General features: G+C 41.4%; 1 protein-coding gene across 2 annotated transcripts in view; it reads left to right on the top strand.

Annotated features, from left to right (window-relative positions):
- The window catches only part of LOC123330927, a 435,096-nt gene that overhangs the window by 407,686 nt on the left and 3,638 nt on the right, over positions 1 to 23,772 (top strand). Inside the window, exon 6 of one of the 2 annotated variants that reach the window (XM_044933515.2) lies at positions 18,858 to 19,174. The exons of the other annotated variant lie outside the window; for it this stretch is intronic. Coding sequence (XP_044789450.2) covers positions 18,858 to 18,871 — 14 coding nt within the window. The 3' untranslated portion in view covers positions 18,872 to 19,174. The remainder of the gene's footprint in view (positions 1 to 18,857; positions 19,175 to 23,772) is intronic. 2 annotated transcript variants of the gene reach the window in all.

The raw sequence follows: 23,772 nt of genomic DNA on the forward strand, positions 1-23,772 counted from the left end.
TTTAGCTATATTTTATAAGCTGGCACATCATCAGAACTGTCTCTCTCTCTGTTGCCTCAAGTGCCACTGTTTGAACACACCCATAATGCCTCTTAATTTTATGTCACTCTTTATTTCTAGTAAAACATGGGAACATACAGGGGAAAGTAGGAAAGGCAGGTGCTGGGGGCCTAGCCTAGAGTGCTTCTAGAAAGCCTCTGGAAGAGGAAATGTGTGGTCCTTCTAGTGCAGCGGCTTTCTCAAAGGGGGAGGCCTCTGCTGACTCCCACTGGTAGTGTCTGGGGAGTGGTTCTGTTGGTCTGGAGTGAGGCCCTGGAATTAGCATTTTAACTTTTCTCTGCAATGTTAATGTGAAGAAAAGTACAAGTAAGTGTCCAGCTCAATGAATTTTCAAACATCCATGTAATCAGCAGTATTGCCAGAACCCCAGAAGTGTCCTGTTCCTTTTTCTTTTAACGTTTCTGTCATTGTTGTTGAAGTATAGTTGATTTATAGCATCGTTTTTTCGTATGTACAGCAAAGCAATTCAAAATATATACATATATTTTCTTTTTCAGATTATTTTCCATTATAAGTTATTACAAGATACTGAGTATAGTTAAATATAATTCCCTGTGCTATACTGTAGGGCCTTGTTTTTTATCTATTTTATGTTTAGTACTGTGTATTGGTTAATCCCAAAGCCCTAAGTTATCAATCCCTCTCCCCCACCTGGTTCCCTTTGTCACTGCCTCTCTCTAGCAGTTCCTATTATCCTGACTTATAACCTACAGATGAGGTTTTGCCAATCTCTGTATTTATATGAAAGAAAGAGAAAGTCGCTCAGTCGTGTCCTACTCTTTGCAACCCCATGGACTATGTAGCCCATGGAATTCTCCAGGCCAGAACACTGGAGTGGGTAGCCTTTCCCTTCTCCAGGGGATCTTCCCAACCCAGGGATCGAACCTAGGTTTCCCACATTGCAGGCAGATTCTTTACCAGCTGAGCCACAAGGAAAACCCAAAATACAGGAGTGGGTAGCTTATCCCTTTTCCAGAAGATATTCCTCACTCAGGAATCAAAATGAGGTCTCTTACATTGCAGGTGGATTTATTTATATATGTAAGTGTAAACTGTATTTTTTGTTTTCTGGCTTCTTATACTCACTATTATGATTTTTGAGATTCGTTCATGTTGCTACATGTTGCTGCAGTTTATTCATTTTCATTGCACTGTGTTTTTATTATAAATATTATCATAATTTTTAGATTTATTCTGAGACTGGTGATGGGCTATTGGATTGCTTTCAACTTGCAGCTATTATGAATAATGCTTCATGAATATCCTAGTGGATGTCTTCTGATGAATATCTGTACACATTTCTGTTGGGTGTATACCTTGCAGTGGAATTGCTGCGGCAAATCAGCATTTTTAACAAGCAACTCCATTAACACTGACCCATGCTGAAATTTAAGAGCCATACATCTAGACAAACAAGCAAGTACCATTTACCGAGATTAATTGGGTTTAAATACAGAAGATATGAATTGCCCACAAAAACTTTACAGTCTTATTGAGGAAAACAAAAAATAACAAAATAACGAATAAAAAACATAGACTCACAAAGCACAAATTGAAGAAAACACAGAAAATAACGCAGACATGCAATCCAGATGCCCGTTGTAGTTTGGAGCAATACACATATACATAGCGTAGAGTTACATACAGGCTTCCTATCACAAAGATTTTGGGTTTTGTTTGGCATAACAATGTTTCAAAAATGAAGAAATGTTATAAAATGTTTATATTTCTGACTTCTCTTCAAAAATGAAGCTCCAGCAGCAGAGGTTCTGCCTTGTTGCTACGTGGCAACAGCTGTCTAGATGTAGGAAATGACTGTCCCCTTTAGATGAATCATGTGGTCTCCAGGTACCACAGTCTACCACAATCCCCACCAGCCTCTATTGCCTCACTTTGGCCTTCTCTCATTTACATTAGCTGCCTAAATCCTGTGAGGATTTGGCTTCCCAGTCCCTAGGCTAGAGAATTACAGTAAACATTTCCCCATTCAATGTTTGAGTGCCTCACAAGAACCCTGCCAGCCATCAAGGGCTTGCTAAGATTGTCTCCATTTGGGGGCTGAGGAAATTGAGGCTCCGAGAGTGACTGAACAGAGTTGCACAACTAGCAAATGGTGACCTTCTGGGGACTATTTTGAGAAGTATTTTAAAATTGTGTGTATGGTTTTTTTATGTGAAGCAGTAACTTAAATAAATCAAGATATGTGTAATAAGTTCCTAATAAAGTTCAGAGAAGTTTTTTTTAAGGCATCAGAGGAGGGAAAACGTTCTGTGGGCTAAAGTGGTCACAGATGTGTTTCCCCCCAGGATGGGGGATCTCATCTGAGCTTTGATGGATGACCGTGAACAGAAGGCGTGATGCTGGCATTCTGGGCAAGGGCTCAGCTGGAGCACAGGCGCAGCGTCGGAAGCACATAGTTGGGGATGAGGTGGGGACAGACACAAGAGAGACCCGGAAGCATGATGGGAAACGACTGCTCAGCTGTGAACAAAGGTCTTCACTTTGCTACGTCTCCAGGTCCCGTGAAAGTTCTTGACCTCATCAGCTTTTGAGAGGACAAAAGGAAATTCTGTAAGCTCAGTTAGTTGTAGTTTATTCATCCTTATTCAGATGAACAGCATTATCCTGACACCGGCAACCGCACAAGAAACGATAGGTCTTGTGCTCTTACACCATGAGGTTGATGGTTCATGCTCTGGAGGGGAGCTTTGAGCGGGAAACAGCCTAACTCCCCAGGGGATCTGACATGGGAGTCAACAAGATCTCCATCTTTCCACCACACCCTCTCCACCCTCCCCAAACCGTCCTTTTCCTCAACTGCAGGGGCGGCTTTTTATTCCATCTAAACTATTTTCCCCAGTCTTCCTCTTTAAGTTGTTTTCAAAGTGACTGCCAAGAAGCAGCACCCATTTGGCAAAAAATATGACAACAAAATCTTCCCTTAGATGCCCCCTGCTTTAGGTCTATTCTTGTTTTTAGTGAAGGAGGCTTTGATGCCTAGGAAGGGAGGCAGTGGGTATTATGGAATCAGTGTGAGCTGTAGCATCTGACATGAGTTTCATCACATGGACATCTAACTGTGTGGCCTCAGGGAGCCAGTCAACCTCTCCAGGTTTCTATTTTTGTTACCTGCAAAATAGGAAAAATAGTACCAACCACTCAAGGTGATGGTGAAGTTTCAAAATAAACATACAAAGTGCCCAGCGCAAAGTAGGTACTCAGCTCATTGCCTTTATTGCCATTCTAGTGCAAGATCTTTATCAGAGGAGCCTGTGTATTAACTTACACTTCATGGGCGATGGGAATGGAGTTGGCCAGCATGCAGAGCACAACACTGTGGACACATCAGGGGCTCAGTCTTCTCAGCTGACTTCCTAGTTTCAACTCTGTTACTATAAAAGCTCTGTGACCTTGAATAGGTTCCTTAACTTTTTGGGGTCTACCCTTCTGTATCCATAAAATGGAGGACTGGAGGAAATGACCAGAATATTCACTCTGCAACTAAAATTTCAATATCTGTATGTCTATGATTAACAGCTGACACTTTCAGATTCTTTATTTCTACTGCCCCCTCTCTGTTCATTTTACACCCTCTTTCTGGAGGTTCATCTCCCTTGAACACAGGGATGAACACATGATTCATGTGTCACCTCCCTGACTAGTGATTGGCTAGTGAGGTGGGGGTGTAATTCATTGAAGCCAATCAGAGGTCTTCCCTAGGATTTTTATAACTATGAGAAAAAGAGAGAGACTCCTCACTCTTGGAAATTTTGTGAAACCAGAAAGGTATCTTTGGCCATGTGTTGTGCTGTAAGGAGAAAACACTTCTGCTTTGGGAAATAAGGAGGTGACATTTGGAGACAAATAGAGCTGAGAGAAAACAGGAAGCAGCCAGATCAGCACAGGTGAGGTCAACACTTGAGGTTCCGGACTCAGCACTTCTTGAAGCCAACTTCTCTCTCCTTGTCTTCCATATAGTGGATCCAACAACTTCCTTTTGTTTTTAAACTGCATGAAGTGACTTTTGTCATTATAACCAAAAGTACTCTTAACCTCTGTCACAGTCATGTATAAAATGTGTCTAAAGTCATAAGAGTGACCTAAGATCACAATAAAAGGACATCCTAGAGTCAGAAAGTTTGTTCTTCACTCCACTGACTCTCTTCATGGTCACCCTCTCCAAACACGAAGTTGAGAACCTAGTTTTGATAAGTGACATCATATGATACGTGTCTTTCTCTGTCTGACTTCACTTAGTATGATAATCTTTTTGGTCCTTTCATGTTGCTGCAAATGGCCTTATTTCATTCTTTTTTATGGCTGAGTAGTATTCCCCATGGACAGAAGAACCTGGTGGGCTGCACCCCATGGGGTTGCAAAGAGTTGGATATGGCTGAGCAACTAAGCATATTGTATTCCTCTATTTATATGTAGCCCATCACCTTTATCCATTCACCTGTTGATGTACGTTTAGGTTGCTTCCATGTGTTGACTGTTGTCAGCCATGCTGTTATGAATGGTAGCCATTTTAAACAAAGGAAAAAGAAACAGCCTCATTTCAAGTCTTCTTTGTCACATGTGGTAAGTGGCTAGTGTATTGGACAGAACAGCTCTAGAACAATAAATTCCATCTGAAATGATTATGAAAACATAAACTATCTAGAAATAATTCCAACAAAGTTTAGAAGTCATATATATTTTAACACTAATTAGCAAGTCAGTAAGGATTTCAAGTAGATTACTGTTACTTGGAGTTGCCCGGGGATATTCAAGAAATCAAGGCAGGTCACCTAAAGGGTATTGAGTTTCTTTTTAGGGTGATAAAATGTTCAAAAATTTATTGTAGAAAAGATTGCTCAACTCTGTGAATATACTAAAAACCATTGAATTGTGTACTTTAAATGGAATAAGTATTGTTGTTGTTCAGTCACTCAGTCGTATCAGACTCTTTGCGACCCCATGGGCTGCAGCACACCAGGCTTCCCTGTTGTTCACCATCTCCCAGAGCTTGTTCACACTCATGTCCATTGAGTCAATGGTGCCATCCAACCATCTCATCCTCTCTTGTCCCCTCTCCTCCTGCCTTCCTTCAGTCTTTCCCAGCATCAGGGTCTTTTCCAATGAGTCAGCTCTTCACATCAGGTGGCCAAAGTACTGGAGCTTCAGCTTCAGCATCAGTCCTTCCAATGAATATTCAGGGTTGATTTCCTTTAGGACTGGTTTGATCTCCTGGCAGTCCAAGGGACTCTCAAGAGTCTTCTCCAACACCACAAATCAAAAGCATCAATTCTTCAGCACTCAGTATGTGAATTATATCACAGTGAAGCTTTTCCTTCTCAAAAAACATATTTTATCTAATCATCTAAGACAACATGAATTGCAAAGGATGTGATTTTTTGACACCAGATGGAGTATAGGATGGGAAATCAGAAGCCCTCTCCTGTGACCAGGAGAGGTCAGGAGCTTCCTCCTTCATGGAAGCTCTTTCATATTAACTTCCTCTTTCATGTAACAATTTATTAATCACTTACTATGGGCCAGGCATTGATCTAAGTGTTGGAATGCAATAGTGCACTAAACACACAGTCTCTGCTCTCAAGAAGCATTTTCTAGTGAAGGAGACAAGCAATAGCTCACTAATTAAATAAATATAATGAATGATGACAAGTGTTAAAAAGTAAAGCCACATAAAAAGTTAGAGAACAGTGACTGGGGGACCTAGTACACAAACATGATAGCACATGATATGGTGGAGGTGCTATTCAGAGAAGCCTCAATGATGAAGTGATATTTGACTGACTTGCTGCTGCTAAGTCCATTCAGTCATGTCCGACTCTGTGCAACCCCATAGACGGCAGCCCACCAGACTTCTCCGTCACTGGGATTCTCCAGGCAAGAACACTGGAGTGGCTTGCCATTTCCTTCTCCAGTGCATGAAAGTGAAAAATGAAAGTGAAGTCACTCAGTCGTGTCAGACTCTTAGAGACCCCGTGGACTGCAGCCCACCAGGCTCTTCCATCCATGGGATTTTCCAGGCAAGAGTACTGGAGTGGGGTGCCATTGCCTTCTCCTGACTGACTTGAGATATAGTATAAATGAGCATGGTTTATAAACTGCAAAGTACTAAAGAATATTTATTATTGCTACTACTGATAACATAACTGAACCTGTATGTACTCTGCAAGACATCCCTATAAATTTCAGATTTCTTTATCCACAGGTATATTTGTTATAAAGTGAGTTGTGCTCCCCTCCCCACCCCAAAAAAATAAAACACAGGTTGAAGCTCTAACCCCCTAATGTGACTGTTTGGAGATAGGGCCTTTAGGGAGATAATTAAATGTTAAAGGTCAGAAGAGCATGGCCTTCATCTGATGGGGCCGGTATCCTTATAAGAGGAAGAGACCCCAGGAGTGTGACACAGAGTGAAAGGGCCATGCGAGGAGACGGCAAGAAGGGGGCCGTCTGCACGCTAAGGAGAGTCCTCACCAAAAGCCAACCTGCCAGCACGTCGAGGTTGGTCTTCCAGCCTCCAGAACTGTGAGAAAATTAATTTCTGTTGTTGAAACCACCCAGTCTGTACTATGTTATGATGGCAGCCCTAACTTTTCTTACTCTGAGAAAGTTTCTATATTAAACAGAGGAATTGCCTGATTTTTGAAGTTTTAAAAACCTTACTTTTTTGGCTTTAGAAGCTACTTTAGAGATAATTTTTTGATGCATAGTTCCATTTTCTTGTACAATTTTTAGTTTTATATTATCTCAGATAATCCTTTACTTCTTTGAAATCCTCAACTATGTTAATAGAGAAAAGGGCGTCCAATTTTCTGTCACTCTCCTCCACTTAAAATTTCATTTATTGTGTTTTCTGTCTTTTTCTGGATGAAAATTACCTGAGATTTTTCTATTTTGAATTTTTTTTAAAGTTCATAGAATTATTTATTAACTGTATGGTTATTTTTTCAGATCCTATTAATTTTTGCTCTAATATATTTTTTATTTTCAAAGTGTATGTTTTATCGTTTTGATAAGGGTTTATATTGAACACTTCTCATTTATTTTTATTATTTATTATTTAATAATGAGAACATTTAAGCCAGTGATTTTAGTCAGAGTTTGGGTTTGCTAGTTTTCTGAAAATACTCTCTTTTCATTAATTTCCAAATTGTCGGTAAGTAGGCATTTTATTTCTCCTTTCCTCAGTATGTTTCTAAGATCACTATCTTACATTTTGTTATTCATTTCTAATTTTATTGCACTACGTTGAGGATATATGACTCGTGTATTTTCAGTTGAGCAAGTTACATTCTCAATGACAGCATAGTCAATTTTTATAAACCTTAATGGATGCCCAAGAAGAGGATATTGTTTCTTTATATAAATATACATATTGATTCTTACTAACCTCATTGTTCATACTCTCTCCTCTGCCTATTTATATTTTTTAACTACCCAGTTTGTAAAAGTATATGAAAAACATTGTAAAATCTCCCACAATACTTGCCTACTATCCACTTCACATTTTTTACCATATCTGTGATAAATGATGCATTTAGATTATTGAGTATTCTGTCTTTTCTGTGGCTTGTAACTTTTATCTGTACAAAATTGCCTCTTTTGTTTCATGAATGATTTTTGTCTCAGATTCCAAATTACCAGGGAAAAGGCAGTGGTACCCCACTCCAGTACTCTTGCCTGGAAAATCCCAGGGATTTTCACTTTCATGCATTGGAGAAGGAAATGGCAACCCGCTTCAGTGTTCTTGCCTGGAGAATTGCAGGGACGGGGGAGCCTGGTGGGCTGCCGTCTATGGGGTCACACAGAGTTGGACACAACTGAAGCGACTTAGCAGCAGCAGCGGCCAAATTGCCAAAACATAAATGTGCCACCTCTGATCTTTTCGTTTGCATTTTCAAGGAAAATCTTACTCTTCCTTTTATTTCTAAGCTTTTCACTTAAATTACTTGTAGGTATGTATTTCACTTTCAGTCTTTTAACCTTTGTCATTTAATTGTGAAAAGTGCTGTTGACTTTCTTTTGAGGAAGAAGGCTTTGTCTTTTCAAAGAACTGTGAGTTGCTTTCCTAATACAGTACCATTTGACTTACATTGATGAAGATTCCTCTGGTACTCGGCATTTGATCCTCTATTGAGGCTGGTTTCTATCTTTTTCTTAGTTTTCGTAAGTGTTTGAGCACAAACTGGCAGATACTGTGTTGAGACATGCAGGCGGATGCCGTTTTAAATTAAAATTTGCACAGCCAGATGTTCATGCTTCATAAGATAGTAACATAATAAATTCATAGATAAATAACTTCATAACTTAGCACAGGCATCAAGACACATCTGGGATTGAACTCTCAAATCATGATTTCACCTTTGTATTACTCAGGATTGTTTTCCCCCCAAGTAAGCCTGATAAAGAAGTAATACTAATTCAGTACAGCTTAACAGGTTTTTATTGGCCTGCCAGGTCCTGGGCTAATTTTCAGTTTTTTGTTCACTTAACAAAAGTGTACTGAACAGTTGCATTTACTGGGCACTGTTCTGAGCTCTGGAAATGAAGTGAAGGGATGAGACAACCTGTTTATATCCTTGTGGAGAATACATTTTTAATACAGTACAAAAAAATAACCAGTTAAAACTAACTATATAATTCTAGATAGTGATGTGTGCCATGTGGAAAAATAGAGTGAGAGCATAAAGGATGACAGGCAGATAAGGGAGCTGTTTCAGTTGAGGTGATCTCTTCCCTAAATGACATGGAGGAGAGACCTGGAAGAAGTAGAGGAGCAAGGGGAATGATGGGACCAAAATGAGCCAGGCAGAGCACACAGTGTCAGTACCAGGGCCCTCAGACATGAATGCACTACCGCCATGAATGAACCTTACTAGTCCTCTTGTGATGCTCAATCAAGATTCAAAACCCTGGGCAGATGTTGCTGAGTGGCTGCTCCTGGTTCATATGTTCCCACTCTGGGATCCAGAGGGAAGAAGAGAGAGGGACAATCTGTCATGGCTCTCTGGCTTCCATCATAGGAGACGGACCACATGCAAGTGGTGAGTCCCCTAAACAGGAAGAGAGTAGCTGCTAGACAGCGAATGTCTACTTTGGCTTACTCCTGTAGCTGTCCAGCATGCCTTACCACAGTTTCGTTTTGTTTTAATATTCCAGCTAACATTGTGCAACCAAATCCCGTTCAGCCACAAACATGCTCATCCACTTCCCAGAGGAAAGCAACGCATGGTTTCTTCAGCTCCTGCATCCCCAGCTCAAAGTCCAGGACTTCTGGATCATGACCATTTCACTAAGTCCGTGGCACTGCATCTCAGTATCATGAAACCTTTGGATTTGATTGCAAAGTTAACCACCATAACACATTCTATATAAAAATAGTATGGGAAAGAAAAAAGGAAGAGAAGGGAAATTGACAAATACAACATGCATAAATGTTGTTGTTGTTGTTCAATCACTAAGTCATGTCTGACTCTTTTGTGACCCCATTGACTGTATAGCCCATCAGGCTCTTCTGTCTGTCAGACTTCCTAGGCAAGAATACTGGAGTAGGTTGCCATTTCCTTCTCCATGGGATCTTCCTGACCCAGGGATTGAACCCACATCTCATGCATTACAGGTGGATTCTTTACCACTGAGCCACCAAGGAAGCCTAGTGTATAAATATATGTGCATTTTATTTTACAAAGATATTAAAGGATACTGTTTTCCAGAGCAACTGAGCCATTTTACAGCCCCACCTGTAATACATGGGAATTTCCCCAGTTCCTTGTCAATGCTGGTAATTGTTTGTCTTTTTTTTTTTTTTTTTTTTTATTACAGCCACTCTAGTTAGTGTGAAGTGGTGTTTCATTGCAGTTTTAATTTGCTTTGCTCTAATGCCTAATGATGTTAACCTCTTTTCATGTGCTTGTTTGTCATCCATATATCTTCTTTGGTGAAATGTGTATTCAAATCATTTGGTCATTATTTAATTGGGTTATTATTGAGCTGTAAGAATTCAAGTCCTTTATCAGATAGATGATTTACAAATATTTTCTCTGTCTATTCTTTCTTATTGGTGCTGTTTGAAATATATACATTTAAAAATTTTTATTGAAGTATAGTTGGTTTGCAAGGTGTTCATTTCAGCTGTAGAGCAAAGTGATTCAGTATATTCTTTTTCATGTTCTTTTCCATTCTGATTTATCTGAGGATATTGAATATAGTTCCCTGTGCTATACAGTAGGACCTTGTTGTTTATCCATCCTATATACAATATTTTGCATCTGCTAATCCCAAACTCCCAATCCTTCACTCACCCACTCCCCTCCCTCTTGGCAATCACAAGTCTGTTCTGTTGTCTGTGAATCTGTTTCTCTTTCTTAGATATGTTCATTTTGTGTCATGTTTTAAATTCCACATATAAGTGATATCATATGTTTGTCTTTCTTTTTCTGACTTACTTCACTTCATGTGATAATCTCTAAGTCCATCCATGTTCCTGCAAATGGCATTATTTCATTTCTTTTTTGTAGCTGAGTAATATTCCATTGTATATATACCATTGTATATATACCAATGTATATATACCATTATCGTCCGTATCTGTTCATCTGTCAGTGAACATTTAAGTTGTTTTCCATGTCTTGGCTAGTGTAAATAGTGCTGCTATGAACATAGGAGTACATGTATCTTTTCAAATTATAGTTTTGCCTGGATATATGCCCAGGGGTGGAATTGCTGCATCAGATGGCAACAAAATTTTCAGTTTTTTTGAAGAACCTCCATACTGTTTTCCATAGTGGCTCTACCAATTTACATTCCCACCAACAGTGTAAGAGGATTCCCTTTTCTCTACACCCTCTCCAACATTTTGTAGGCTTTTAAATTATGTCCATTCATACCAGTGTAAGGTGGTGCCTCATTGTAATTTCAATTTGCAGTTCTCTAATAATTAGCAATGATGAGCATCTTTTCCTGTTCCTATTAGCCATCTCTGGAGAAGTACCTATTTAGGTAGGTCTTCTGCCCATTTTTTGATTGTTTTTTTGTCACTGAGTTATATGAACTATTTGTATATTTTGGAAATTAAGCCCTTGTTGGTCACTTCATTTGCAAATATTTTGAAGTATATATATTTTAAATTTTGATGAAATCCAATCTGTCAAATGTTTTCTTTTATCCATTGTACTTATGGTATCCTTTCTAAGCATTTTCTTCTTTGTTCAAAGAAGATAATTTTCATGTAAAAAGTATATAATAGATTGGAAGAGGAAATGGCAACCCACTCCAGTATTCTTGCCTGGAGAATCCCCATGGACAGAGGAGTCTGGCAGGCTATAGTCCATGGGGTCAAAAAGAATCGGACACAACTAAGCGACTAAAGCACATATAATAGATACATTTTTCTTACCTCTGTACCAATTTTGAATGAGCCCCGAATTTACGATGGCAACAGTCTTCTAATCTAGTATCTGTTTGCAGGATAAAAAGTAAGTCAGTGGCTGAAACTTTTTGCTGTCAATGCAGCCTAAGTCTTCAGGCCATTATTGGGTGAGTTTTCTCTCTGTCTCTCTATACTTTCCATCTGATTTCATGGATAACTTTCCCCCAGTGACTCACTCCTATAGCACAAGGCAAATGCTCCTTTTTTGGAGATAAAGGTCAAGTTTTGCTCAGCTTCACTGAACCTAAAATATGACAGTGGAAGATGAGAGGCAGTCACATTTAAGAGCCCATCTGTAGAGCCAGATAGCATGTGAGTTTACCACTCTGCATCTTAAAATGATCTCAGGCAACTTTAGTGTCTCCAAACCCCAGAAGGTCCTTTTATATTAATAAGATGGGGACAGTTATAGGTAGGCTAGACTTGCCCTTTGTATACTAAGCCCTCCGTCAATGTCAGTCATCATCATTGTAATCATTATTGTTACCTTTACTATTTAACTAGGACCAGCAAAAAAGAATCTCAAAGTGTCAACTTTATGAAACTTCTTTTGAATCTCAGTTTACAAGATCCTTAGGAAATCAGAGATATTCCTTATCTGATGTTACTCAGTATGATTCCTGGACCAGCAGCATCAACATCAGGGGAAGCTTGTTAGAAATGCAGGATCTCAGTCAGGCTCCACTCAGTTCTGTTGACCTGGGATCTGCATTTTAACAAGGTGTCCAGGTGCTCTGTGTATACTGTACAGTTTGAGAAGCACTAGAAAATTCCTAGCATGAAAGGAAGAGTGAACAGGCTGGCCTATTACTTACCTCCTTCAACTCCATCCACTGTCTGACTGCTAAACAGTCCTCCGTTCATGTAACAGGTACTCTTCAAGGAGATCAAGGTTTGGCTAGGGCTTTCTTCACCAGAGTAAAAGAGATTAGGGAGAATCCTGTCTTATCTTGCTGCTGCTAAGTCACTTCAGTCGTGTCCGACTCTGTGCGACCCCATAGACGGCACCCCACCAGGCTCCCCCGTGGTTGGGATTCTCCTGGCAAGAACACTGGAGTGGGTTGCCATTTCCTTCTCCAATGATGAAAGTGAAAAGTGAAAGTGAAGCCGCTTAGTCGTGTCTGACTTGCAGCGACCCCAGGGACTGCAGCACCAGGCTCCTCCGTCCATGGGATTTTCCAGGCAAGGGTACTGGAGTGGGGTGCCATTGCCTTCTCCTTAGTTGCACCGTTAAAGTTAATCACTGTTTCTATGACCCTCTTTCATGAGTGGGGTTACTGTACCCTTTCAAAGAAAAAGATAACAGACCATTAGCACAGACAAGATATGGACAGATAAGTAGAAGTAGTGGAGTTGGTTTTCCCCTCTGAGGAGGCAATGAACAGGCTGCTGAATCCAACTATCAAAGCTCCCAGTTAATCTTTTAAAGAGTCAACATCTGCTGAAATTTTTGTTAAAGCATGGCCCTTCAGATGGGCATTTGTGGATTCAGATCTTTCTCAAAGTTATAGGCTTTGATGAGACAAAGTCATCTTTTCCAGAGTAAGGTAATAGAAAAGATAAGACTTGGACTACACTTAGCTGTCAAATTCATCTGCCCCCAGTCTTTAAAATGCAGTGCCTCCAATTGGAAAACAAAGAGTCCCTTTTTCTCTCTTTTTTTAAATTTAGAAGCTCCAGGGGAAACTGTGGGAAAAGTCACAGCAGAAAAATCACACATTTGAGAATCTGTTTTACTGAAGTCAAACTAGGATTTACCTCCAATGCTCAGATCAGGGGAAGAAGGAGAAGGGAAGAAGTGTTAAATTCCAAGTTTCACAGACAGTTGAGCAGGGTCTCCCAAAGGGTTTCTTTTTCTTAACCCCCTCCCCTCATTTAAACCAGTGTTTAAATCAGAACAGAAAGAACTATGGTGACTATTGTTGTTTAGTCAGTCGCTAAGTCGTGTCCACGAGGTTGCAAAGAGTCAGACACAACTTAGCGACTGAGCACACACACAGGACTGTAGCCCACCAGTCTCCTCTGTCCATGGGATTTCCCAGGCAAAGATACTGGGGGTTGCCGTTTCCTTCTCCAGGAGATCTTACCAATCCAGGGATCGAGCCCACGCCTTCTGCATTGGCAGGCAATTTCTTTACCAGTAAGCCATCAGGGAAGCCCATAGTAACTATAGGCCATGCATATAAAAACCTTGGGGGAGAAGAAGGTATCTAAATTGAGTCACACAGGACAGGTATGAGTTTGACAGGAGAGGAAGTGTGTCAAGAAGAAAAAAACCTTTTCTTTTGATTGAGCTGTAATTCGCATACCATAAAAGTACCCCTGTTAAAGTGTACAGTTAAGTCCTTTTTAGTGCGTTTTCGAAGTTATGCAACTGTCACTACTATCTAATTCCAAGCATTCATCACCCCGAAAGAATCCCAGTACTCGCTAGCAGTCATTCCCAGCCCCTCCTCCACTTGACCCCTGGCAACCGACCTACCTTCTGTAACAGGACCATTTTTAAGACAGAAAAAGAGCCAGGGTGCAGGGCGCTGAAAACGACTCACACATCCCTTGCTCTGAGGATGGGGCCAGGAGCGCCCTGTGTCATCCTGTCCTCAAAAAGCCCGCTCAGTTCAACTTTTCCAAAAATTAATATTGAACAATGGAAATGACATGAAAGCCAGGCTGTGGAGAATTCCAAAAGGTGATTAAGAGCATAGATACAGGGTTTGGAATTTTATGTAGAAGTACCCTAATATTTTACAAGGCAGGCAAGGAATTTTATGAATATAATGCATAGCATTATATTAATTAATAAAAGAAACAACCTAGTCCACTTGTCAGCTTTCTTCTTGAGGTATCTGTGGTCTTATTAACAAGAGTGAGAGCTGATGTTGAGTCCTTCGTATCTACCAGACATCAGTCTAAACCCTCAGAATGTGAAGAAAGTGCTGTGATTCTCATCTTGCAGGTGAGGTTACTGAAGTTGAGAGAAATAAATATCTTACCTGATGTCAGACTCACAGTAAGTGACAGAAGTAGGATGTATTCACAGGGATGTCTGACCCCAGGACCCAGCACCATAGACACACTTTTACACTGTCCCCAACATAAGGGCTTCCCTCCTCCAGCAACTGCTTGTCTCTTTGTCTAGGAATTCACATGCTCTGTCAGGATGCCTAACTCAAATTGAATTGCCTTGAAAATATTGAAATGTTCAGATTCAGAACTTTTCCTGGTACAGCTGTTCAACATGAAACATTAAATAGACTGCAACTCAGGCCTGTGTTGTCGATATTGCTGAGTTCCTTTCTACCATTTTTTCGCTCTTTCTTGTTCAGTAGGAAATTCATTAAGAATTGCTGACCGATCTCAGCCTGTGCTCCCTCTACAAACTGAAGATTGCATTTGGGTGTCATTTCCTAATGAAATAATTATAAGTCCAATAATATATTACCATGTTAAGGATGTGTTCAAGTTGTTTGGTGTGATGGGAAAGCAGAGGGTATGTAGAGACTGAATTTTTTTTTTTTAAGGGTTAGAAAACTTTGTTTTTCCCTTCTCTATCCACCTGCCTTCTTAATTGTAAGTGGTTCACCCTTGACTAATTCAGGCCATTCTTCAGTTTCTGTTCAATGTCAGTACGAGGAAGAGTGTAGCCAGCATCTAATCCAGTGTTCCTACTACTATTAGTAATGTAATACTGCTGCTGCTGCTGCTAAGTCGCTTCAGTCGTGTCCGACTCCGTGCGACCCCAGAGACGGCAGCCCACCAGGCTCCCCCGTCCCTGGGATTCTCCAGGCAAGAATACTGGAGTGGGTTGCCGTTTCCTTCTCCAATGCGTGAAAGTGAAGTCGCTAGCAGTAATAATTCACTGTTGATGTTTATAATATATGATCAGTTTTGTGTCTTGTGTTATACTAATGAAATTCTGTGCTTCTGTTGTAAAATGAGAGCACTTACATAAACTGCCATGCCCTACCTTTAAAGCTCAGTAAACTGGAGTAAATCTGAGGTTATTCTGTCAAGACATCACTTATATTCTGAGATGATTTCTTGATGGGGCGAAGAAAGACTGTTATCTCTAGAACCTTGGAAATTTCTTCCAACTTAGATTATGTCCATCCTTGCCTGGTAGATGGGAACATTCTCTATGAAGCACGTCATGGTAAAAATAGTAATAATTAAGTTGGGAGCAACTGTTCTTGCTCAGTCTCCTCATTTGACAGAGGAGGAAACCAAAGCTCAGAGAGGTTGGCTAACTTCTTCAAAATCACCTCGGTGGGTAGAGACCCCATCAAGACAAGAAGCCCGTGTTTCCCTGTAGCAGGGAAACAGAACTGTGGCGGAAAGGGAGATGAAGCTTATGAGAGGTCTTCAGCTCCTGCTTCTCAGTAAATATCACTCACTCATTGAGATCTGTACTTATTTTCTACTATTGCCATAAAAGAGTGCCACAAACGTAGATTAAACAGCACAAATGTATTCTTTTACAGTTCTGGAATGTAGAAGTCTGCCATGTCTCTCACGAGACTAAAATTAAGGTGTCAGCAGGGCTGCGTTCCTCTCTGGAGTTTCTTGGGAAGGATTTGTGTCCTTGCTCTTCTGCCTTGTTGGCCAAATTCAGTTGTTTGCAGTTTCAGGACTGAGATTACAGATTTTTTGCCATCTAAAAGCTGATGGCCCCTCACAGTTTCTAAAGGTGCCATGTTCCTTGGTTCATGGCGCCCTTCAGAGCAATGGCTGGTCAAGTTCTTGTCACATCCCATTTCTCTGACCCTTCATCCATGGGCATATCTCTGTATAACCACAACTGAGAAAGGCTCTTCGTTTTAAGGATGGATGTGACTAAATTGGGTCCATCTGGATAATCCAGGATAACCTTCCCACCTCAATGTCTTTACCATTAATCACATCTGCAAGGTTCCTTTTGCCACATAAGGTAGCATATTCATAGAGTCTAACGATTAGTGCATGGGTATTTCTGGTGACCATGACTCTTCCTGCTAGTCCATACCTTCTAGTACCCCACCTCTACCCCAAAGAGATATCAGGGTGGACCCCCAGTTCTCCATCTGCTGGACCTTCATACCTGGCCTCCTTCTTTTCATTAACTCCTACCTCCAGTCCCACTGGACTAAGTTCCTCTAAGGCATAGGGTTATAACCATCGGTTCTCTATTCAAAATAATGGATAGCTTTTCCTTGTCTCTTTAATTGAATCTGCCTCCTCACCCTGGCATTGAGGCCTTTGGTGATGTGATATTTGATATCAGCCTTTCTTTTTTTCATATCCCCACAAATCTCTCTTGCAACCTTTTTTTCCCCCACAATGGACCTCCATGTTCCCCACACGTCAGATACTTTCTCACCTCCTGTACATTTACCTGCATTTTTTTTCTCTGCCTGGATTGTCCTTAGCCTCTCGTCTCTGAATTTCCTAATCCTCAGAGTTTCCCAAACTCATCTCAAATGTCACTACTTTCTTGAAGCCTTCCCTGCTTCCTCCCACCATCATTAAGGCTAGGTAAAGATTTTTCTTCTGGTTTCTCATGTATCCCTTTGTCTTAACACTAAGCATTTCTGCTTCTCTATTGCAACATGGGAAAGTATGCCAAAACTTAATGACTTAAAACTACAATTTGCTGTTTGATTTCAAGAATCTCTAGGTGAAAAATTTGGTCAGGGCATAGCAGGAATGGCATGTATTTGCTCGATGATTTCTGAAACCTTGGCTAAGTTGACTTGGTTATGTCTCTGGCTCAGTTTTTCCACTGAGCTTTCCACAGAGCTTCCTCACATGCCCAACTTGGGCTTCCTCACAGCATGGGGACCATAGTGTAGTTGATATGTTGACATGGTAGTCCAGAGATCTAGTAGACCAAAAGGAAAGCTCCTCATCCCTACAAAGGCAGGTCTGGCCAAGCATATCCTTTGTCTTACTCTATCACCCAAAACAGTCACACACTGGAGTCAAGACCTCCACTTATCTATGAAAGGAATGTCAAAAGAACCTGAGGACCTCTTTGAAATAAGTAATTTTCTAGTTACTTTGTTCCGTACCTGATCTTTCAAAGACTATGAGTTTGCAGGGTAGTCCATTTACTGGCTGCCATGGGATTCCCTGGTGGCTCAAATGGTGAAGAATTCACCTACAATGCGGAAGACCTGGGTTCGATCCCTGGGTTGGGAAGATCCCCTGGAGGAGGCCATGGCAACCCACCCCAGTATTCTTGCCTGGAGAATCCCCATGGACAGAGGAGTCTGGCTACAGTCCATGGGGTCACAAAGAGATGGACACGACTGAGTGACTAAGCACAGCACATGGTGTCTAGTACATATCTTGGTCCATAACAGATAAATATGTTTAGCAGATTCTTCTTGCCAAATGTAACCATACCTAATTTTACATCCATTCCAGTGAGTAAGAAAAGATTGGGATGGGAGGAAAAGCAGGGATGGGAAGCTGGGGGGACGGGAGCTCGAATTGTTTGCTTATTTGTTTTAAACCACCTAAAGATTTTGAAAATGACCATGTGATAACGTAGATGACCGTGTTCTTTAGAGGGCAGACCGTGGGCATGACGATAGTATTTGTGACGTGAATTATGGGTAATCAGTTTGGGGTTATATTGAACCAATCTTTCTAATTGGATTCCAATGAAGCACCTGCTTTCTGTCAAACTCCAACTTGTGCATAGGCAAGTCACACAGAAACCCATTTCACATCGATTTTCAATGCTGCTTAATAGTTTGTTTTGCTGATTCAATCACAATGTAAATCTGTAATGACCAAATCAACTGCTTGTCATAAAACTGTTTTTTATCAGCTCTCTGCTCTGAGTTTGCATTGTATCAGCTTTTAGAGATTAAAATTCCTTGCTTAAATATACAATTTTCCTTCCAAAATGAATTTAGCAGCAACCCTTCCCATTTTAACCATTATTATTTTCATGACAAAATAGGACCTTCCTCTTTTGTTAGAAGAGCATTGAAAAGGTTTCACAGAAATTTTGAAAACACATATAATACTAGTAATAAGATAATCATCATCATAAAATGGCAATTACAATTTTATAAAGAGGAAAATTATCAAAAGGCAATGTGAGGGATAAAAAGGAGAAAGATCTTTTTCATAGGCTGGAAAAAGAGCACTTCAACTGCCTAATTGCTCTGAGCTTTTCCCTCCTCATTGGCAAACCAGAGCTAATAATTGCACTGAGCTTTTCCCTCCTCATTGGCAAACCAGTGCTAATAATATCTAACACTGTTGTTGAAAGGATTCAATGGAAAATGTACATTTCTGGAACATAGTATTCAGTAAATGTTAGCTATTATTATCATTTTTATTATGTTTTTTGGTTTCTTAGGATACTCTCCCTAAAGAACTTACTTTCCAGGAATAAAGAGGAAACAAAGGTGTGATGATAAAGAAGAGGAGAGAAAGAGAGAAGGGAGGAGGAGAGAGAGAGAGAGAGGAGGAAGAGGAAGAAGGCAAGAAATGATGAAAGATTCAGAAGAGACACGAGGATTAGGGACATCGGTGGAGGTGCTCCAGGGACTCTGCACTCTGCTGGGAATTGGTGACGTCTTCTTAGAGGATGCTGGCCCAAAAGAGTTTCACCTTAGAGACTGAATATGCAAATGGAAAGACCGTGTGTGTCAACAGAATCCTGAGCCACCTCTCGTAAGCCTAATCAAAGTCCCTTAATGTCATGACCAGTTCAGGAAGCCAAAACACAGCCTCTGCAGTCATCAGCTCAGACGGTTAAGACTCAGTCAGTGGTAGCCAACATCTATGTTTTTTGCCCCCACTCCCAGCTCAGGAGTAACCAGAGCCAAGTATGCTTTCAAACCACATAAACTGCCCCATTTCTAATTAAGCAGCCCCCACCTCTCCTGTGCCAGTAGCCTCCCATCAGGGCACACCTAAAGCCTTTCCCTTTCCTCACTCTAAAAATTTCCGTCTTTCCTGAGAGCCTTTGAGTCTTTGCCAAATGCAAGTGATAGTGGCTGATTCCCTTGTGTATTTTTTCTAGGGCTGCCACAACCCATGACAGCTCAGTGGCTCATAACGCCAGAAACTTGTCCTGTCGTATTTCTGGAGGCTTATAGTCCTAAATCAGTAGGGCCACACTCTCACCCAAAGGTCTAGGGGAGAATCTGTTTCATGCCTCCTCTTCTGTTGTTGCCGGTAATGCTTGCTTCTCCGTCGTCTGTTCATGGATTAGATCACTCTAAATCTTGTCCCCATCTTTACATGGGATTCTTCCTGTGTGTCTCTTCTCATCTTCTTTTATGGACACCAGTTGTATTGGATTAAGGTCCCACCCTAGTCCAGTGGCTTCTCTGGTGGCTCAGATGGTAAAGAATCTGCCTGCAATGCAGAAGACCCAGGTTCGATCCCTGGCTTGGGAATATCCCCTGGGGGAGAAAATGACAACCCACTCCAGTATTCTCGTCTGGAGAATCCCATGGACAGAGGAGCCTGGCGGGCTACAGTCCATGGGGTCACGGTCAGACACGACTGAGCTACTAACGCTACTCCAGTATGACCTCATCTTGACAGATTACATCTGCAATGACTCTGTTTCCAAATAAGATGACCCTCTGAGGTTCTGGGATGGACATGAATTTAGGGGGCATGCTAGCCCACCCAGTGCACCTTGTTACAGCCAACTCTGAATAAATAGGCACTTATTTCCACATGACATGTGAGTACATAGCTGAGGGTTAGCAGGTTAAAAGGGCAAGATGGTAGGGAGCTCACAGAGCATGTAATACACTAAACAGTGTGCTGTGATGAACAGTCCCCAGAGTTTAGTGGCTGTATACATTAAGTTTATTCCTCGCCCATATCGTAGTTCATTGGAGGGGGAAGAGGGTAGTGGACCAGGCACTGACTTGCTTAGGGGACCAGGCTTTTCCATCTTTGTCTGAACTCAGTGAGGCCACACCTGTTCTAAGGGAAGCAGACAAATGTAGTATTGCTGGGTGCCAGGAAGAAGGGGAGGACATACTGGCAGTGGCCTGAAGCCCAGTGCAGAGAAGAGAAGGGCTCATTTCTATTCATTCTCCTCCCCTATCCTATGGCCAGATGTGCCGGGAACCCCAAACTGCAGGCCTCGTGAGGGACTCCTCTGAAGGCCACTGTCTAAATTGTGCCTAACTCCCAGCCCATTATTTCTGTGCTTCCCTTATCAATATGAGAATGAGCAGTTCATAAAGGATAATTCCTCTGAGGGGGTGTTGACATTTTACCATGAGACCTAGATTTTCCCCAAAGGAATGAATCTCTAATCGTAAAATCACAGCACTTGGAAGTAAGACTGCAGGGTGGAGTTAGAGAAGAAGATCACAGTGAATAAAGACCTTTATCTTTACCTAAGAGTTCAGTTCAGTTCAGTCACTCAGTCATGTCAGACTCTTTGCGACCCCATGAATCGCAGCACACCAGGCCTCCCTGAACATCACCAACTCCCAGAGTTCACTCAGACTCATGTCCATCGAGTCAGTGATACCATCCAGCCATCTCATCCTCTGTCATCCCCTTCTCCTCCTGCCCCCAATCCCTCCCAGCATCAGAGTCTTTTCCAGTGAGTCAACTCTTCGCATGAGGTGGCCAAAGTACTGGAGTTTCAGCTTTAGCATCATTCCTTCCAAAGAAATCCCAGGGCTGATCTCCTTCAGAGTGGACTTGTTGAATCTCCTTGCAGTCCAAGGGACTCTCAAGAGTCTTCTCCAACACCATAGTTCAAAAGCATCAATTCTTCGGCGCTCAGCTTTCTTCACAGTCCAACTCTCACATCCATACATGACCACAGGAAAAACCATAGCCTTGACTAGATGAACCTTTGTTGGCAAAGTATGTTTCTGCTTTTGAATACGCTATCTAGGTTGGTCATAACTTTGCTTCCAAGGAGTAAGCGTCTTTTAATTTCATGGCTGCAGTCACCATCTGCAGTGATTTTGGAGCCCCCAAAAATAAAGTCTGACACTGTTTCTACTGTTTCCCCATCTATTTGCCATGAAGTGATGGGACCAGACACCATCATCTTCGTTTTCTGAATGTTGAGCTTTAAGCTAACTTTTTCATTCTCCACTTTCACTTTCATCAAGAGGCTTTTTAGTTCCTCTTCACTTTCTGCCATAAGGGTGGTGTCATCTGCATATCTGAGGTTATTGATATTTCTCCCAGCAATCTTGATTCCAGCTTGTGCTTCTTTCAGCCCAGCGTTTCTCATGATGTACTCTCCATAGAAGGGGTTTAGCAATCAGGTACAGGGGCTTCCCTGATAGCTCAGTTGGTAAAGAATCAACCTGCGATGTAGGAGACCCCAGTTCTATTCCTGAGTCAGGAAGATCTGCTGGAGAAGGGATAAGAGTACCCACTCCAGTATTCTTGGGCTTCCCTGGTGGCTCAGCTGGTAAAGAATCCACCTACAATGCAGAAGACCTGGGTTCGATCCCTAGGTTGGGAAGATCCCCTGGAGATGGGAAAGGCTACCCACTCCAGTATTCTGGCCTGGAGAATTGCATGGACTGTATAGTCTCTGGGGTTGCAAAGAGTTGGACACGACTGAGCGACTTTCACTAGAGGGGCTTTACCAGAGCCCAGTTTGATCCTCAGCTTAGATATTTACTATCTATGTGAACTAGTGCCTGTTTCTTTAACATTTCTGATCCTTTCTGGCCTCATCTATAAAATGGGGCAAAAAGAAAACCTACTTCATTGATTGCCTGTGAGAATTAGACAAAGTAAAACAAATTATGTTCTCAGTGAGCTATAGCCATTGATCCCCAGCAAAAGTAGCTTAATTTTCTTTCTTTCCAGTGATGATGAAACTTACATTCAATTTCCAGTTCTAAGTATCTAAACACCTAATTATATTATCCAGCATGTGCACTCTTCCGATTAGTTGAGAATTCCAACCTGGGAAGGCCCTGCTGTCTTCATCCTTGTGTTACCCTCCCACTCACTCCACTCATCTGTCAAAGAAGTGCTCTGTATGTGGTAAATGCTCAATAGAAGCTTCATTAATGATCTAGGTCCTAAGAAACCAAGGTGATCCTTGAATCATTTTAATGGCTTATAATTAATGTGATGAGTGAAACATGGTCAGTGCTTCAAGTTACTGCTACAGGGGTCTCTGTAGAAGAGATAGCAGATTTTAACTTTGGAATCCTGCATTTAGGCTTCAATGCCTTTGCCTTCATGCCCACAGGGCCCTTTGGGACTTTGTCATCTGAAATAGATGCTCAAGGAACACAGCATCCAGCACACAACCTCAGCTTCAGGCCTCTGGGGTAGAATTTTTCTTTATAAAACTCCCTTCAACCTGAGAATCTGGTGTGGTAAAGTCCACAGGAGCCTGACAGTACCTGGGACATGATGACCATCACATGTTAAGTCGGCACTGGGCTACTCACCTGGAGATGCTGAAACTCACTCTCATCTAACTTGCAATCTGCACTTGGGAAGACAGAACCCCCTCCCATGGGTCCTTAGTGGGACAAAAAAATCACTGTTTAAGATTGAAAGATTGTGACTTGAGGAAAACATCCCTTGAATATATGAATATCACGGTGTTCGCCCATGTGCGCCACTTGGCTGACCCTCAGAGCCTCAGGGGAACATTCTCCTGGGATCGTGGGGCCCTATGGCCCTGCTCACAAAGCTGATAACAGCACAGGTTTGTTTTCTCATGTGTGTGCCAGAAGTCCATTTCCTTCACACACTCATGAGGCATGGCATTTAAGAGCTGCTTACTGTCTTAATTATACATGAGAGAAAATCATGAGCCCTAGTTGTTTAACCTTTTCATAAGAAAACGTGGAAATGCTTAGTTTAACCCAAGATGAAATTTTTGATTTCTGAAAAATTAGTGTGCCTAAGTCCAAGAATTATAGGCATTAATCAATTATAGCCAGCCTTGATATTTAGGAAACTCTGTTCTATTTTAGATAAGAGAAATTAGGTTGTGGTTGGTTTTTTGTTTTCTATAACTTATCATTCCTCTGGGGCAGTGCCTGGTGATATTTTTTTTTTATCTCTGTAGCCCCTGAGCTTGGTATAAGGAAAGATTTGCAAGAGATCAGTTGAAGGAGCTGTTCTTTGTACTACTTGAGGATTTTGTCTTGTGGTTTATCCTGGTTCTTACTCTGTGAGTATCTGAGGTCAGTGGGAGCTGTTTACACAGTGAAGAATCAGTGAAGAGCAGACCAGCTCTCTGTCTTCATGGAATGGTATTCTAGCAGAGGGAGACCACAAATGAGCAGATAAAC

The sequence above is a fragment of the Bubalus bubalis genome, chromosome 21 (assembly GCF_019923935.1).
Source record: "Bubalus bubalis isolate 160015118507 breed Murrah chromosome 21, NDDB_SH_1, whole genome shotgun sequence".
Classification (NCBI taxonomy): Eukaryota; Metazoa; Chordata; class Mammalia; order Artiodactyla; family Bovidae; genus Bubalus; species Bubalus bubalis.